Source organism: Salmo salar, chromosome 21 (genome assembly GCF_965601325.2).
Source record: "Salmo salar chromosome 21, fSalSal1, whole genome shotgun sequence".
NCBI classification, from domain to species: Eukaryota; Metazoa; Chordata; class Actinopteri; order Salmoniformes; family Salmonidae; genus Salmo; species Salmo salar.
This window is the reverse complement of record NC_138311.1, coordinates 37,548,749-37,567,500: the sequence shown is the minus strand read 5'-3', so window position 1 is coordinate 37,567,500 and position 18,752 is coordinate 37,548,749. Positions and strand designations below refer to the sequence as shown.

The window sequence follows — 18,752 nt, the reverse complement described above, 5'->3', positions numbered from 1 at the left end:
TCTCACACACACACACACACCGTGGCCCAATCTCTCTCTCACACACACACACCGTGGCCCACTCTCTCTCTCTCACACACACACACCGTGGCCCAATCTCTCTCTCTCTCACACACACCGTGCCCCAATCTCTCTCTCACACACACACACACACCGTAGCCCAATCTCTCTCTCACACACACCGTGCCCCAATCTCTCTCTCTCACACACACACCGTGCCCCAATCTCTCTCTCTCACACACACACACACACACACACACACACACACACACACACGCCCCAATCTCTCTCTCTCACACACACACACACACACACACACGCCCAATCACTCTCTCTCTCTCACACACACACCGTGGCCCAATCTCTCTCTCTCTCTCACACACACACCGTGGCCCAATCTCTCTCTCTCTCTCACACACACACCGTGGCCCAATCTCTCTCTCTCTCTCTCACACACACCGTGGCCCAATCTCTCTCTCACACACACACACACACACACACCGTGGCCCAATCTCTCTCTCACACACACACCGTGGCCCAATCTCTCTCTCACACACACACACACACACCGTGGCCCAATCTCTCTCTCACACACACACACACACACACACACCGTGGCCCAATCTCTCTCTCACACACACCGTGGCCCAATCTCTCTCTCACACACACCGTGGCCCAATCTCTCTCTCACACACACACACACACACACCGTGGCCCAATCTCTCTCTCACACACACACACACACCGTGGCCCAATCTCTCTCTCACACACACACACACACACACCGTGGCCCAATCTCTCTCTCACACACACACACACACACACCGTGGCCCAATCTCTCTCTCACACACACACACACACACCGTGGCCCAATCTCTCTCTCACACACACACACACACACACCGTGGCCCAATCTCTCTCTCACACACACACACACACCGTGGCCCAATCTCTCTCTCACACACACACACACACCGTGGCCCAATCTCTCTCTCACACACACACACACACCGTGGCCCACTCTCTCTCTCTCACACACACACACCGTGGCCCAATCTCTCTCTCTCTCACACACACCGTGCCCCAATCTCTCTCTCACACACACACACACACCGTAGCCCAATCTCTCTCTCACACACACCGTGCCCCAATCTCTCTCTCTCACACACACACCGTGCCCCAATCTCTCTCTCTCTCACACACACCGTGCCCCAATCTCTCTCTCTCACACACACACCGTGGCCCAATCTCTCTCTCACACACACACACACACACCGTGGCCCAATCTCTCTCTCACACACACACACACACACACCGTGGCCCAATCTCTCTCTCTCACACACACACACACCGTGGCCCAATCTCTCTCTCACACACACACACACTGTGGCCCAATCTCTCTCTCACACACACACACACACACACACACACACACACACACACACACACACACCGTGGCCCAATCTCTCTCTCTCTCTCACACACACACACACACACACCGTGGCACAATCTCTCTCTCTCTCTCACACACACACACACACACACACACACACACACACACACACACACACACACACACACACACACACAGGCCCAATCTCTCTCTCTCACACACACACACCGTGGCCCAATCTCTCTCTCTCACACACACACACCGTGGCCCAATCTCTCTCTCTCTCTCTCTCTCTCTCTCTCTCTCACACACACACACACACACACACCGTGGCCCAATCTCTCTCTCTCACACACACACACACACACACACCGTGGCCCAATCTCTCTCTCTCACACACACCGTGGCCCAATCTCTCTCTCTCACACACACACACACACACACACCGTGGCCCAATCTCTCTCTCTCACACACACCGTGGCCCAATCTCTCTCTCTCACACACACCGTGGCCCAATCTCTCTCTCTCACACACACACACCGTGGCCCAATCTCTCTCTCTCACACACACACACACCGTGGCCCAATCGCTCTCTCTCACGCACACACACACACACCGTGGCCCAATCGCTCTCTCTCACATACACACACACACACACACACACACACACACACACACACACACACACACACACACACACACACACACACACACACACACACACACACACACACACGCCCCAATCTCTCTCTCACACACACACACACACACACACACGCCCCGTGGCCCAATCTCTCTCTCTCACACACACACACACGCCGTGGCCCAATCTCTCTCTCTCACACACACACACACGCCGTGGCCCAATCTCTCTCTCACACACACACACACACACACCGTGGCCCAATCTCTCTCTCTCACACACACACACACACACACACGCCCCGTGGCCCAATCTCTCACACACACACACACGCCGTGGCCCAATCTCTCTCACACACACACACACACACACACACACACACACACGCCCCAATCTCTCTCTCTCACACACACACACGCCCCGTGGCCCAATCTCTCTCTCTCACACACACACACACACACACACGCCCCGTGGCCCAATCTCTCTCTCTCACACACACACACACGCCGTGGCCCAATCTCTCTCTCTCACACACACACACTCACACACACACACGCCGTGGCCCAATCTCTCTCTCTCACACACACACACACACGCCGTGGCCCAATCTCTCTCTCTCACACACACACACACACACACACGCCGTGGCCCAATCTCTCTCTCTCACACACACACACACACACACACGCCGTGGCCCAATCTCTCTCTCTCACACACACACACACACACACACGCAGTGGCCCAATCTCTCTCACACACACACGCCGTGGCCCAATCTCTCTCTCACACACACACACACACGCAGTGGCCCAATCTCTCTCACACACACACACGCCGTGGCCCAATCTCTCTCTCACACACACACACACGCCGTGGCCCAATCTCTCTCTCTCTCACACACACACACACACACACACACACACACACACACACACACACACACACACCGTGGCCCAATCTCTCTCTCACACACACACACACACACACACCGTGGCCCAATCTCTCTCTCACACACACACACACACCGTGGCCCAATCTCTCTCTCACACACACACACACACACACACACACACACATATGCCGTGGCCCAATCTCTCTCTCACACACACACACACACACACACACACACACACACACCGTGGCCCAATCTCTCTCACACACACACACACCGTGGCCCAATCTCTCTCACACACACACACACACACACACACACACACACACACACACACCGTGGCCCAATCTCTCGCTCACACACACACCACACCCCCCCCCCACACCGCCCCCCCCACACCACACACACCCACCACCCCCCCCCACACCACACACATCGCCCGCCCCCACTCACACACATCGCCCCCCCCCCCCACACACACATCGCCCCCCCCACACACACACACCACATCGCCCCCCCCACACACACACACCACATCGCCCCCCCCACACACACACACCACATCGCCCCCCCCACACACACACCACATCGCCCCCCCCACACACACACCACATCGCCCCCCCCACACACACACCACATCGCCCCCCCCACACACACAAACGAACATCTCTCCCTTACCATCTCCCTCTCACAACATCTCCTCCCTTCTCACCTACTGCTAAAGAAACCCAAACCCACAGCGAGTGGCAAAAAGAGAAATGGCGATCTTCCACATAATAATTGTCAGCAGAATATTCCTTAGGGTGTTTGTTTTTAGCTCAATCATTGTCCATGGGGTGATATTCAGGTTGACAGGAAATCGACTGGAGCAGTGCCAGTTACGTCTCTAAGACTGACCCAGTGCTCTCCTCATCAGTCACAGCCCAGTACCCCAACCCCTCAGCCCCTCTAGCCAGCCCATCGCTCCAGCCACGGCCCACTGCCTCAGAACCCCTCCCTTCTGCCCAGCGAGGATCATTAACCTCCCTGCAGGGAACAGCCAACAGAGCAAGCAGCGAGGAGCAACAGTAGAGTAATGATTAGACTGGCTGACTCAGAGCATGCTGCTGTGAAAGTCCCCCAGTAAGATGCCAAAGAGAATTACTGTCAAATCATTTCTCAGAATACACTGTACTGTATTCTATTTTCACACCTATCTTGGTCAATGTAAATGAACAATAAAGCATTGTATGGTACCTTTCACCCTCATCTACCTACCATCAACAGAATATTAGAGCTATTTCCAGACAAAAGAGTTGAAGCATACAGCTCAATATGATGAACAGCACAGTAATTATAACACAAAAGTAATCACTGGCATCAGTTAACCCAAGCAGACATATTTCCATAGCTGTTTTAGGAGAGATGCGCCTACCTGAGGTGAGAGAGAACAGGGTGTGGTACAGTACAGATAGATTAACACAAGAACACATACAGTATTATGATGTCTGTCCAGCACAGTGAGAGATGTGCCTACCTGGGGTGAGACAGAGAGCAGGGTGTGGTATAGTGTGACTGGTCCTGGAGGTCAGGGTGCTGCTGGAGGAGCAGGCTGGGTCAGAACACAGTGCCAGGGGATCACAGGAGGCACAGGTGAGACAGAGGGAGGGTGGGTCCTACAGGAGAGAGAAAGGTTCTAGAATAACTTACTCTCTACACCCCAGGACCAGGTGTGGATACCACTGATTTAATGCATTTTTATGAACTCAAATCTTGAAGCTCTTGAAGATAGTAGCCCATTGCTATCAGAGAGTTACCAAAGACCACCACAAACTCATTAGCAAAGAAAGGACCCAGGGGAATGTGTGTATATGTTTAAACATAGAGATGGGACTGGTTTCTCTGCTCTGCTAACATGTAGCCTTACTATGTGGTTGCTGTGAGTCACCGTGACCTGGACGAGCAGCCAGCCGCTCAGCTAAATCACGCTAATGAAACTAGTTAAAGTCGTGAACAGCTTTCTTCTCTTTCCTCCATTAAAATCTCAGTAGGCTTGGCACATTGCCTTCCTCTGTAATAACATCAGAGTGAGGTGCCCCTGGCTGGCTCCCTTTGTGGCTTGGTGGGTAGAGACTGGAGGATTAGCAGCAGGACTGGAGAGATGGATAGACTGACTGGATGTGTTCCAAATGACAACCTATTCCCTATATAGTGCACTACTTTTGAACAGAGCCTTATGGGCTGTGTGTTGCAGGTTGAAGCTCTACTCAGGAGCAGGTTGATATTTAGAGGTCAGAACAGACAAAATCAAGGGTTGAGAATAGCAGTCATGGAGGGTGTCACATTAAAATGAACTGGTCCACTCTGTTTTGTTAAACTGCTGGAGAGAGCTCTTCACCGCATCATGATGAGACTCAGCACAGGGTCCCTTTCCAAAGACTACAGCTACAATTAATACTCCACTTTAAATAAGCCAGCACGTCACAGGTTAGTAAACCTTTGTTCTCAAAGAGGTAATATCATCCCTGTTTTTATTTATACATACATGACAAAAACACTAATATGCAAGAGTTTCTATAACTCATTCTCAAATGTCAAGATGAGTCCCTCTGCATAAACAAATAAGGCCAGCTTGATTTACTCTCTTATCCTTTAAATGTAGTATACTTCATCTGACATTTCATTATTGGCAGCAGGTGTGTGTGTGTGTGTGTGTTGAGGGTTGCTACCTGCTGTCTGTGGCTGGTGTGGGTAGTGTTGAGGGTTGCTACCTGCTGTCTGTGGCTGGTGTGTGTGGTGTTGAGGGTTGCTACCTGCTGTCTGTGGCTGGTGTGGGTAGTGTTGAGGGTTGCTACCTGCTGTCTGTGGCTGGTGTGTGTGGTGTTGAGGGTTGCTACCTGCTGTCTGTGGCTGGTGTGGGTGGTGTTGAGGGTTGCTACCTGCTGTCTGTGGCTGGTGTGGGTGGTGTTGAGGGTTGCTACCTGCTGTCTGTGGCTGGTGTGGGTGGTGTTGAGGGTTGCTACCTGCTGTCTGTGGCTGGTGTGGGTGGTGTTGAGGGTTTCTACCTGCTGTCTGTGGCTGGTGTTGATGAAGAGTGGTGGTTTGTGATAGATCACCAGGGGTCGGGTGCGGGCTGAGACACAGGTGGCGTCCACTTGGAGGAGGTGTTGTCTTCTGCGGTTCACTCTCCTCCTCTTGGGTGCCTTCTGGGAGAAGGCTTCACATCCTCCCAGGACCAGGCCACTGCAGGGGACAACAGAGGGGATACTTAGTATATGGGCCAAATGGCATGGCACCCATAGCGCTCTGGTCAAAAGTAGTGCACTATAAGGAATAGAGTGCCATTTGAAACTCAACCTAAGTCACAAAACACACAGCACTTTATTCACTCAATACACAAATGCAACAGTTCTATTGGTAGAGAGCTGCCCAGACTTTACATTGAACAGTCAGTGTACAGACGCACTTAAACAACTCAAACACAAACAATCCAACCCAGTGGTCCCAGTCATATATCATCCGTATTCTACGACATCCATGGCAGCGTGGGAGTCAAATCAGAACAGGGCAGGTGAAGACTTTTTATTGAGGGTAAAAAGGGGGCAAGAGGAAGTAGGAACCTGAGCTTAATGACTTTGATCCAAATCAGAGCCGGACATTGTGAAACCTTTCCAAGAGTTATTTTAAGGATAGCTAGAGCATGTTTAATATTACTAGTGATGGATAGGAGATCTGAGGTCCTCTCTGGGCTGTAGAGTAGGGCTTCGGCACAAATGGCACCCTATATATTTCCTACCCTATGGGACCTGGTCAAAAGTAGGGAATAGGGTTCCATTTTTGGTACCTAGACTAGCAGACACTGGCTTTAGAACATTGCTAGTCCAACACTCACTAGGGGCCTGTCATTTCCAGCTCTGGTGGGATAGGCTTCCCTTGGTTACAGGAAGTGAAATGATTTTGTTCATTATCCTGCCAGGCCCTCCTAGACCCCACCTCCCTGTCCTCTGGATCAGGCTTTACATTTCTTAGATAAAAACTAGACAAACATACTCTGCTGTGCTGCCTGTAACAGAAATAAAAACAGCAGCTCTGTGAAGTCCTACAGTACAGCACCCTTGAGGGTAGTTGGTACCACCCAAAGAACAACAACCCTAGCCTGTTAGAGGGAGTGGTTGTGCCTAAAAACAGGGCTGTCCAGGAACCATAATGTCACTTCCATTTAAATTAAAATAAACAGCCCTGCCTACAGGATCTAGTTTCTGGCATCTCAGTAATCCACAGAACAGTGACTGAAATTCCACAAAGTCCTTCTATTCTTTATAGAATACCATTTGATCTGGCTTTTGATTGACAGCTTATGCATGATTTCTATTTTCTTTGATCCTCTGACGTGGTAAGCAACAGTGGAACTGGGAGCAGTTGTTATAATTATTACAGGAAAAAAATACTTATTTTTATTTAATTTCACCTTTATTTAACCAGGTAGGCTAGTTGAGAACAAGTTCTCATTTACAACTGCGACCTGGCCAAGATAAAGCAAAGCAGTGCGACACAAACAACAACACAGAGTTACACATGGAATAAACAAACAGACTTGTTCTATTGTATTATTGACTATATACAATGTGTGCAAATGAGGTAGGACAAGGGAGGTAAGGCAATAAATAGGCCATAGTGGCGAAATAATTACAATATAGCAATTAAACACTGGAGTGATGGATGTGCAGAAGATGAGTGAGCAAGTAGAGATACTGGTGTGCAAAGGAGCAAAAATAACAGTATGGGGATGAGGTAGTTGGATGGGCTATTTACAGATGAGCTATGTACAGGTGCAGTGATCTGTGAGCTGCTCTGACAGCTGGTGCTTAAAGCTAGTGAAGGAGATATGAGTCTCCAGCTTCAGTGATTTTTGCAGTTTGTTCCAGTCATTGGCAGCAGAGAACTGGAAGGAAAGGCGGCCAAAGGAGGAATTGGCTTTGGGGGTGACCAGTGAAATATACCTGCTGGAGCACGTGCTACGGGTGGGTGCTGCTACGGTGACCAGTGAGCTGAGATAAGGCGGGGCTTTACCTAGCAAAGACTTATAGATAACCTGGAGCCAGCGGGTTTGGCGACGAATATGAAGCGAGGGCCAGCCAACGATAGCATACAGGTCGCAGTGGTGGGTAGTATATGGGGCTTTGGTGACAAAACGGATGGCACTGTGATAGACTGCATCCAATTTGTTGAGTAGTGTTGGAGGCTATTTTGTAAATGACGTCGCCGAAGTCAAGGATCGGTTGGATAGTCAGTTTTACGAGGGTATGTTTGGCAGCATGAGTGAAGGATGCTTTGTTGCGAAATAGGATGCCGATTCTAGATTTAATTTTGGATTGGAGATGCTTAATGTGAGTCTGGAAGGAGAGTTTACAGTCTAACCAGACACCTAGGTATTTGCAGTTGTCCACATATTCTAAGGCAGAACCGTCCAGAGTAGTGATGCTGGATGGGCAGGCAGGTGTGGGCACCGATCAGTTGAAAGCATTCATTTAGTTTTACTTGCATTTGAGAGCAGTTGGAGGCCACGGAAGGAGAGTTGTATGGCATTGAAGCTCGTCTGGAGGTTAGTTAACACAGTGTCCAAAGAAGGGCCAGAAGTATACAGAATGGTGTCGTCTGTGTAGAGGTGGATCAGAGCATCACCAGCAGCAAGAGCGACATCATTGATGTATACAGAGAAAAGAGGCGGCCCGAGGATTGAACCCTGTGGCACCCCCATAGAGACTGCCAGAGGTCCGGACAACAGGCCCTCCGATTTGACACTTTGAACTCTATCGGAGAAGTAGTTGGTGAACCAGGCGAGGCAGTCATTTGAGAAACCAAGGCTGTTGAGTCTGCCGATAAGAATGTGGTGATTGACAGAGTCGAAAGCCTTGGCCAGGTCGATGAATACAGCTGCACAGTATTGCACCGTCATTAGCAAAGTGTAGCCGATTAATTACAGAAAACTGTTGGAATATCTGTTTCTGACATGATCCTGGGTCAAGGTCACCATTACCTTTTTCACACTACCGGGCCAAACCGAGCTGTACTGTACTGGCTGGGCTGGTCACGCAACTACCATAGGTACTGGAACCCAGGAAGAGTAGCTGCTGCATGAGCAACAACTAATGGGGATCCTAATAAACTAAACTGCGCAGGAAATGACATTGTGGGCTGGTGGGGCTTATTGGGTCTACCTGCTGAAGACTCTCTTGTTCTGTCCTTTCCACCTGCAGGAGATGGGAGAGGAGGAAGGAGAGAGGTTCAGAGGAGGCATCAGGCTGTTGACGATCTGGCTCAGCTGGGCACTCTGTGGGGACAAGGACAACAGATCATCCAGTATATACAGTATCTACTGAAGTGAACCATATAGGCCTATAGGTCTACATAGCTACCATACTGCTTAGCAAGTGGGGGGCTAAGTCCCGACTCCCCAGACCTGTAATCTAATGTGAAGTGAGGCTTTCTGGTTGGAGAATGTCCTGTCACAACCCCTTAGAGTCAAGAAGACAAAGGCCAGCAGCACTACAACCAGACTTCCCCCTACATAAAAACCAGAGATGTACTGGGAGTGGAGCTGTCCTATCAACAGCAGCAGGGCTAGACTCTCACAGATTGCTGTGTGTGATTAACCACTAAACCAGGAAATAGCAGTAACGGCTGCTTTGGTCCTTTTGACCTATCAACATTTTTGTTTTGATGATTTGCTGGGTTAAAAAGCCCTCTGATCTCTGTGACATAACTAATGCTAAATCATTACATATATCATTGGACCCTTACAGGGCTCATTTGAAAAAGAGACCGAAACTCAACAAAAAAAGAAACGGCCCTTTTTCAGGACCTTGTCTTTCAAGATAATTCGGAAAAATCCAAATAACTTCACAGATCTTCATTGTAAAGGGTTTAAACAATTTTTCCCATGCTTGTTCATTGAACCATAAACAATTCATGAACATGCAGCACCTGTGGAACGGTCGTTAAGACACTAACAGCTTACAGACGGTAGGAAATTAAGGTCACAGTTATGAAAAGTTATGACACTAAAGAGGCCTTTCTACTGACTCTGAAAAACACCAAAAGAAAGATGCCCAGGATCCCTGCTCATCTGCGTGAACGTGCCTTAGGCATGCTACAAGGAGGCATGAGGACTGCAGATGTGGCCAGGGCAATAAATTGCAATGTCCGTACTGTGAGACGCCGAAGACAGCGCTACAGGGAGACAGGATGGACAGCTGATCGTCCTCATAGTGGCAGACCACGTGTAACAACACCTGCACAGGATCAGTACATCTGAACATCACACCTGCGGGACAGGTACAGGATGGCAACAACAACTGCCCGAGTGACACCAGGAACACACAATCCCTCCATCAGTGCTCAGACTGTCCGCAATAGGCTGAGAGAGGCTGGACTGAGGGCTTGTAGGCCTGTTGTAAGGCAGGTCCCCACCAGACATCTCCGGCAACAACGTCGCCTATGGGAACCAACCCACTGTCGCTGGACCAGACAGGACTGGCAAAAAGTGCTCTTCACTGAAGAGTCGCGGTTTTGTCTCACCAGGGGTGATGGTCGGATTCGTGTTTATCGTCGAATGAATGAGCGTTACACCGAGGCCTGTACTCTGGAGCGGGATCGATTTGGAGGTGGAGGGTCTGTCATGGTCTGGGGCGGTGTGTCACAGCATCATCGGACTGAGCTTGTTGTCATTGCAGGCAATCTCAACACTGTGCGTTACAGGGAAGACATCCTTCTCCCTCATGTGGTACCCTTCCTGCAGGCTCATCCTGACATGACCCTCCAGCATGACAATGCCACCAGCCATACTGCTCGTTCTGTGTGTGATTTCCTGCAAGACAGGAATGGCCAGCAAAGAGCCCGGATCTCAATCCCGTTAAGCACATCTGGGACCTGTTGGATCAGAGGGTGAGGGTTAGGGCCACTCCCCCCAGAAATGTCCGGGAACTTGCAGGTGCTTTGGTGGAAGAGTGGGGTAACATCTCACAGCAAGAACTGGCAAATCTGGTACAGTCCATGAGGAGGAGATGCACTGCAGTACTTAATGCAGCTGGTGGCCACACCAGATACTGTCTGTTACTTTTGATTTTGACCCCCCTTTGTTCAGGGACACATTATTCCATTTCTGTTAGTCACACGTCTGTGGAATTTGTTCAGTTTATGTCTCAGTTGTTGAATCTTGTTATGTTCATACAAATATTTACACATGTTAAGTTTGCTGAAAATAAAAGCAATTGACAGTGAGAGGACCTTTCTTTTTTTTGCTAAGTTTAGGTCTCAATGTTACTGTCGAAGCAAAGGTTAAATAAAAAGTTAAAATGTACCTGTCTCTGTATGTTCCTGAGGAGGCGTGTGGGGCTGCTGGGTTCGTTCTCCGTGTCGGAGGGAGGGTCTCTAGCACTGCCCCTCGATGTGAACGGCAGCCCTGCCGTCTCCGTTAGTAACGTCTGCTGAATCTGCCCGTCTGTCATCGGCTGGGAATCCGCCAAGACCACACCCCCCTGGGACCACAAACACACTACTATCAACGCCACAAGAGGACGGCTCATATGGCTTATGCAAACCATGTGCTTGAAACCATTCCAGCCATTACTATAAGCCGATGAAGTGCCACCGGCCACCACTGATTCACACATGATCATAGGAAAGGTCGTGAGGGAGGTCATGGTGTTTAGAGCTGTCTGGAGACAGCAGGAGGAGGGGGCCTATTCACTAGGGGCCGATGGAACTGGGCCTTACCTTGGTGGAGGTGATCTGTTTGTGCAGGTCCCCCAGTTGATGGATGCGTCCCTCAAGCTCTGCCACATGCAGCTGTAGCCAGGTCCACCCGCTGCCCACCTCAGCCCTCCCCCTCTGCCACCTCCACTCACACCTACTGGAGAGGGACACACAGACAGACACAAAGAGAGAGGTAGAAAGAGCCTATGACCAGACAAACAATTCCATATTTTTCTAGATTCATAATTTCTGTAGGTTTTGTATCCTCCCCCCCCCCCCCCCCATCTATTAAAAAGACAACCTTTTCCTTGAAACAGGTTGAACGGTTGGAGTGTGTGTAGGTTTACTGACCTTTATAACATAGATAGCCCAGCACAACAAGAGTACAGAGGCTGAGGACATATGCTTCATATTAACGCAGTACCGTCAACAAATAGCCTACACTATGACCTACATTTTAAAGCACCAGATGAAAATGATACTTTTGCAAATCAGCTTTTTCTTATTATACGGCAGATGAGGGGGCTTTATTCTTATTCTGTTGAGATGAGTATAAAGTATATCTAGGCCACAAATAAATCATTACAAAACTGTGTAGGTTTCCATGGAGCTTCTGACTGCGTTCCACTATTACTGTAGTGCCTGGTTAGACGTTGGTTTCTGGCAGGCAGTTCCACAGTCCAGTTAGGTTAGTTACCATGGCTCTATGTAGCGACCCTGGGAATGCCAGGAGCAAGCCACTTAAACAGAGTGGACAACTAAAGGGAACGTTTTTCCATCAGACCGGCTGGGTCGGCTGGTGACTGGTGAGGCATAGACATAAATAGACCCCCACACGAACAAACACAGGCCCAATGCTGTAACACAGTAGCCTCTCACACTAAGACCGCTTCACGTTTGGTTTCATTTTACAATAAGGAAAGTGACAAAATGACTTTTGACATCCTGAGTTATAGGCTAGGTGGTGAAACGTATCCACACCGTAAAAGTGTAAAAAGCTGCTACCCCCATCCCCAGTCAAGCAGTCTCAGAGGAGAGGAGAGGCACTTCCTCCCTCCCTCTCGGGTTGCAACATAAACAAACAGCCCACAGGACCTGGGCATTATCTCCATTCTCCAGAGACACTGCTGCCGCCCAATGGAACACCCCCCATCCACTCTCTGCCAGGCCAGCTCAACAAAGATAAATACACAGTGGCACTGGAGCTGTTCTATACTGCTGGTGCATTTCTTTACTCTTGCAGTTATACACAGGTTGTTTTCAGCCCTGATCCCAACTGAGGAAAAAGCCAGCCTGTCTGTATTAACTAAGCTCTGCTGTCTTAAACACTTATTTCTCTAGTTGTAGGTCTGGGCATAAAGTAAAGCTTACAGCTGGGATGGCCTGTAGATCAATCCCCCCAAAATTATTATTTTAAATAATATACACTTCCATTCAAAAGTTTGGGGTCACTTAGAAATGTCCATTAAAATAACATCAACTTGATCAGAAATACAGTGTAGACATTATTAATGTTGTAAATTACTATTGTAGCTGGAAACGGCTGATTTTTAATGGAATATCCACATAGGCGTACAGAGGCCCATTATCAGCAACCATCACTCCTGTGTTCCAATGGCACATTGTGTTAGCTAATCCAAGTTTATAATTTTAATTGGCTAATTGATCATTAGAAAACACTTTTGCAATTATGTTGGCACAGCGGAAAACTGTTGATCTGATTAAAGAAGCAATAAAACTGGCCTTCTTCAGACTAGTTGAGTATCTGGAGCATCAGGATTTGTGGTTTCGATTACAGGCTCAAAATGGCCAGGAACAAAGCCCTTTTTTCTGAAACTCGTCAGTCTATTCTTGTTCTGAGAAATTAAGGCTATTCCATGCGAGAAATTGCCAAGAAACTGAAGATCTGGTACAATGCTGTGTACTACTCCCTTCACAGAACAGCGCAAACTGGCTCTAACCAGAATAGAAAGAGGAGTGGGAGGCCCCAGCACACACACTGAGGACAACAAGTACATTAGAGTGTCTAGTTTGAGAAACAGACAAGTCCTCAACTGGCAGCTTCATTAAATAGTACCCGCAAATTGTCATTAATAACATTATTATTTTTTTTTTTATCTGCTCTAGTGGCCAGCTACCTAAACTTACAGTAATCATGTTCCAATTATTGACCGAGTTGGCCACCATTGATTTTGTTTGTCACTCTCTCAGAGTGACTGCAAACATTTCTCTCCACCCTATAGAACATTTTTTAGAATTGCAGGAAATGTTGCTTCGGGCCCCCAAAAGGCTAGAGGAAGCTCTGACTGTATGTTTGGGTGTGGATGTGGGTACACAGACCCGCAAGCCACTGCAGCCATGAGTTCAGATTTTTGTGGCCCCCACTCCCATCAAAGTTGCCCATACCTGGTTTACAAGGTGTACCGCTCATTTCACTTTCAAATAATTATCCTAGTCCGCCACAGTAACTCCCACATCAAATTATGAACATATGTGAGTGAAACTGAAAGAGGACAGAAATCAAGTGTTTGACTTCCCAATTTTAACCTTATAACCATTGTTATCACATTTTGCAGGAAGAGGGGCCAAAAATGGCCCATCCAGTCTCGGAGGAGATATTCCCTGGGGAGGTGCATGCCATAACCTCTCCCCATGAAGGAGCTAATGAAAGGCCACAGAGACAGACCATTCTACCCCATAGAAATTGAATGAATAGAATAGACTTGGAACCGTTCTGTGTTCTACCCAGCAGGAGACAGGGGCTGCAACAAAGACAAGACTGCTGCTGCCAGGATGATGCCAGACCCAAACCACCCCTCCACCCTGCCAAACAAATCATCAACCCCCCTTCCATCTCTTCCCCACTTCTCCCCTGTTCCTGTTCCCAGAGCTCATAAACCTGTAACTCTTTCTCATCCACCCCCCGTTTATTAGACAGGGAATCACAAAGGCATCCCCTCCACATTCCCCTTTGGTCCCTTCCAACCCATGCAAACCCTGTCTCCTTCTTCAGTCACTACATTCCAGACAGGGAGAGCAGGTTACCTGGCGATGTGCTGCCTGCCTGGAACTAAAAGACAAACCGGCTCCTCTTTGCTACTTAAAAGTTCAAACCTCCCACCAAACTATAATGAGAAACATGAAACCTTCCGAAATGCTGGATGATTCAAATGTTAAGAAACCTGGCGTGATCACAGTGTGAGAGTCTCAGAGAGCTGTTACTCCTACCTAGGCAGAGAGACACACCATAGCAGAACCATTATTACATCCGCTTAATTTAGCCCTAAACACTTTCCTCATCTCATGATCTGGGTCACACAGACTTCAGAGGAGGACTCAAAGGGCTCTTCCACCGAGGCAGTGTGTGGGGGTGGATATATGGCCTTACAAAGTCTGTGTTTATGTATGTACCTGGCCTGGATGTGGGTTAGGAGAGGAAAGGGTCTGTTCTGTTCGTACTGCAGTAGAGGGCCAGGTGAATAGTGGAGGAATCTGCTGCCTCTGCCGCAAACTAAAGAGGTTATATGACGTTAACAGACGGTTTTGTGCATTGAATGCTGTCAAGTGAAATGTAATTTCAAGTGTAAGGTCTGTGTTTTTCCATGTATAATTCACTCACTGCCACACAAATGGCATGTGTTTCCCATAGCCTACCTCTGCCCTTAACCCTGTTTATTTAGCTGTGATAACCCACTGTGGTAACCAGGAAAACACCACAGCTCTTTAAAATATGCCCGAAATATGAGAAACAGACCCAAGCTCAAACAAAGCTACAGGTTCAGCTAACAGCTTTTAACAAAACTCCTCCAGAAACATAGTTAACTCTGAAAATGCTGTGTTCCTGTTGCATACAGTTAGGACTACAATGTTTTTGCATCCCAGTCAAGCATGAAATAAAATTCTCCACTATTTTTATTCAACTTAACAGACTTTCTGTTTCTCATAAGTAATTAACAGGTCTACAACATAATTACAGCACATTACCAGAATGTCTGTACTCACATTGGTTGAGATGTGGTCCCCCATTTCTGCTCAGGCTCCAACTCTTCATCTGAGCTGCTCTCTGTGGCATCAGAGTCTACAGCCTCCTGAACCCCGCGCAGCACGGCCTGGGCATAGCGCGTAAACTCCTGGATGTCTGTGGAGGGGGATGGCGGTAAGGAGGTCTGCAGTAGGGCACGGCCCTGGGTCCTGCGGCTCAGTGTACCTGTCTGTCTCTGCCCCATGGCTGGATCAAAGGGCTTGGTGTTTGCAGGGGGTGAGGGGGGACCTGGGGTCTCCCTGCCCTGACTCCCCTTCAGACCCTCCAGCTGGAGGCTGCAGTGGCGAGAGGCGTGGTCCCCTAGTAGAGCTTGAAGTCTCTTCTGGAGCCGCCCAGCCCGTCCTAACTGAGACATTTGTTGGGAGAGATGCCAGTGGGTCTGCTCTCTCAATGCCTCCTCTACCAGTGCAGTCACAGGCTGCTCCAGGCCATGGCTCCTAGCTCCCCTGGCCCACAGCTGTGCTGGAGCTGTGTCTGTGCTGCTGGAGCCCCCCTCCTCCTGCCTCTCAATGAGGGGTGTGGGGACAGCAGGGTTATACTGGGACATGAGATCTCCCTGGCAGAATTTTGAAGGGGACTGGGGGATATCATAGCCATCTGGTCCATGGCCACTGTGTTGACACTGCTGTTGCTGCTGAGCCACAACTTGGCTATTGTGTTCAGGGCCAGGAACCAAATACATGTCTTGTGCACCTGGACAGGCAGCCAGGGAATGCTTCAGGTTTTTGTTGAGAGACAGGAAGCCGAGCAGGGAACCAGGGTTGGAGAGAAGCATCGTTTTGTACTGGCCAGCCGAGGCCTGTAGCAGAGGGGACAGGAGCGAATCGGGAAAGTCAAGGGGACTCTTGCTTGAGCAACAAGTGTCCAGAAAGGGCAGAGAGGAGAGGTTGAGCCACACCCTCTGAGCATAGCTGTCCTCCATCAGTTTCAACTGAGGATCACACTCCATATTGAGCATTGCCCCATCTGCATCCATGTTGCTGGACGCCAGGTGCATTCCGTGGACGTCTTTGGAGAGCTTGGTCAGGGCTGGGGCCATTCCCTCCAACCAATGATGTCACTGTTGTTCACTGTCACACCAGAGGATGCCAGATCTGCCTCCTAGACCAACAAATAAAACCCTGTCAGCACTTCATCCACCAAGCTGAAAATAAACTGGAAATACTAAAAACTGCAAATTATGGGTAGGAAAACATCCAGACAGTAGCTAGGCACATTAGCTTAGCTATAGTGATAAAGATGGAAGTCTTAACCATTAACGTTAGCTAGCTATCATCCTGGATGGCTCAAACAAGTCAATGAACTGACGAGGTGGGACCTGTGCTGATATTTATAATTGTCTAACTGCAGTCAGAGACATCAAACCTACTCGACTTACTAACAAGACCGTTTGCTAGCATAAATCAAACACCTTAATCAGCTTGAAAGCTTCCTGGAACACACAAACGGACACGGAACGTCAAGTTGAAAATAACGTATCGACCATCTTTTTGCTATTCACCTTGAATGAAAATTGACAGGGTCCACGAAAATCTTATTCTTGAAGCCTTGAATTATGTCGTGAAAAGGAAAGCCTTTCCCTCATTTGACATGTTAACCGCAACAGTCAGGCTAGACAGTTTATCAGAAGATCTTTCGTTTGACAGTCCCTTCTCCGTGGTCCTATTTATTTCCAACTGCCATAGAACAACGGCGACGGCTGCTGCTGCTCTGCGTTTGACGCAATGACTGTACGCGTCGAGGAGCTTTGAGTGAGTGTTGGGGGGCGTGGATTCCTACGTGGGGGCAAGTCTATGCAAATGCAGTTCCATTCAGGACCAATAATATTCAGTCATATGAAAACTAGAAGCAATAAATAACTATTTCTCTTCAAATCCTCGATTCTTTCATAGCCTAGCCCAGTGGTTTCCAAACTGTGGGTCGGGACACACTTGTGGGTCGTTGCAGGGGTCCAGGTGGGTCACGAGGTGACTTATTTTGAGTGTAGAAAATATCATGGTCCTATATATTGTTTAAATAATAGCTTATAATAATAAGAGAAATTAAAATCACCAAAATAAAAGCTAGACAATCATTCCCCCAATGATTTTGTTATGCTTGAGCATTAGAACACAGCATTAGCCATGTCAAAATCTGTAGAATTGGGGGAAATGAACGTGAAAACTGCCAAAATTCTCTCTCAGCTCTATTGCAAATGTACAGAATTACTGGAAATTGGCATTAAAACTGCAACATTTTCTAGAGGGCCTCAAATGTTCTTGCCCAGGGCCAAGACAGAATTGTGCATGCACCTAGGCCCCCTTTCGATCCAGAAAAAAAACCCTGCTCTAATCATCCACAGTTTTAAAATCATTCCATGTAACAAAAAAAAATCATGACGAAAAAGGAAATGCAGACAGATAATTTGTTTGTTCGACATGGTGGGATCTTTTATGCGAGAAATGGCGGTGGAAACGCCTTTATGCGCTGTTTAACACAAAAGCAAATAGACCTACTGTATAGTTCTCCATGTCACTAAGATCTATTGTTTGCCTGAAGTCTCCATCAGCCCAAAATGAAAATACAGGGGTGTATTCATTACACTGATTCTGTTGCGAAACGTTTCTTAAACGGAAGCAAACGGAATGAAACAGAGAGGGACCTAGTGACCTACCTGAATTTGTCCAATAGAAACTCTCGTTTTAGTTGCAAAATGTTCAGTTTTGCAACTGGTTGGACTAATGATTACACCCCTGGCAACATAGCTCTCTTCTATATTATTTATTTATTGGGCACACAAAGTCATACTTCTTTTCACAAAGGTTTTTAAGATACATTTGTTACAAATCAACCATAAGCACAATTTCCACAATAAAAGTCACACATTTCATACAAGTATTTTTTAACAAGTTAACATTTATAATCAAACACACAATCATGTATAATATATGAATATATAGGTCAATTTACAGCAAGAAAATGCATGGTTATCTTCATAATTGCTAAACAGATTATATTTGTTTAAGTAAAATCTATGCTCATATCATAGTCCACATGTCACACACCCTGA

General features: G+C 48.0%; 1 protein-coding gene across 3 annotated transcripts in view; it reads right to left on the bottom strand.

Moving 5' to 3' along the window:
* The window catches only part of LOC106582285 (KAT8 regulatory NSL complex subunit 1-like), a 32,621-nt gene extending 15,184 nt beyond the window's left edge, over positions 1-17,437 (bottom strand). The window contains exons 1-8 of one of the 3 annotated variants that reach the window (XM_082967151.1): positions 17,205-17,437; positions 15,664-16,804; positions 11,683-11,818; positions 11,268-11,444; positions 9,126-9,238; positions 5,996-6,150; positions 5,805-5,836; positions 4,445-4,583 (exon numbers count right to left, since the gene is read on the bottom strand). In XM_082967151.1, the coding sequence (XP_082823277.1) occupies positions 4,445-4,583; positions 5,805-5,836; positions 5,996-6,150; positions 9,126-9,238; positions 11,268-11,444; positions 11,683-11,818; positions 15,664-16,742 (1,831 nt within the window). In that variant the 5' untranslated portion in view covers positions 16,743-16,804; positions 17,205-17,437. Of the gene's footprint in view, positions 1-4,444; positions 4,584-5,804; positions 5,837-5,972; positions 6,151-9,125; positions 9,239-11,267; positions 11,445-11,682; positions 11,819-15,663; positions 16,805-17,204 lie in introns of all 3 variants that reach the window. The other 2 variants (XM_082967152.1, XM_082967153.1) reach the window with 2 other exon arrangements.
* Positions 17,438-18,752: the final 1,315 nt, after the last annotated feature.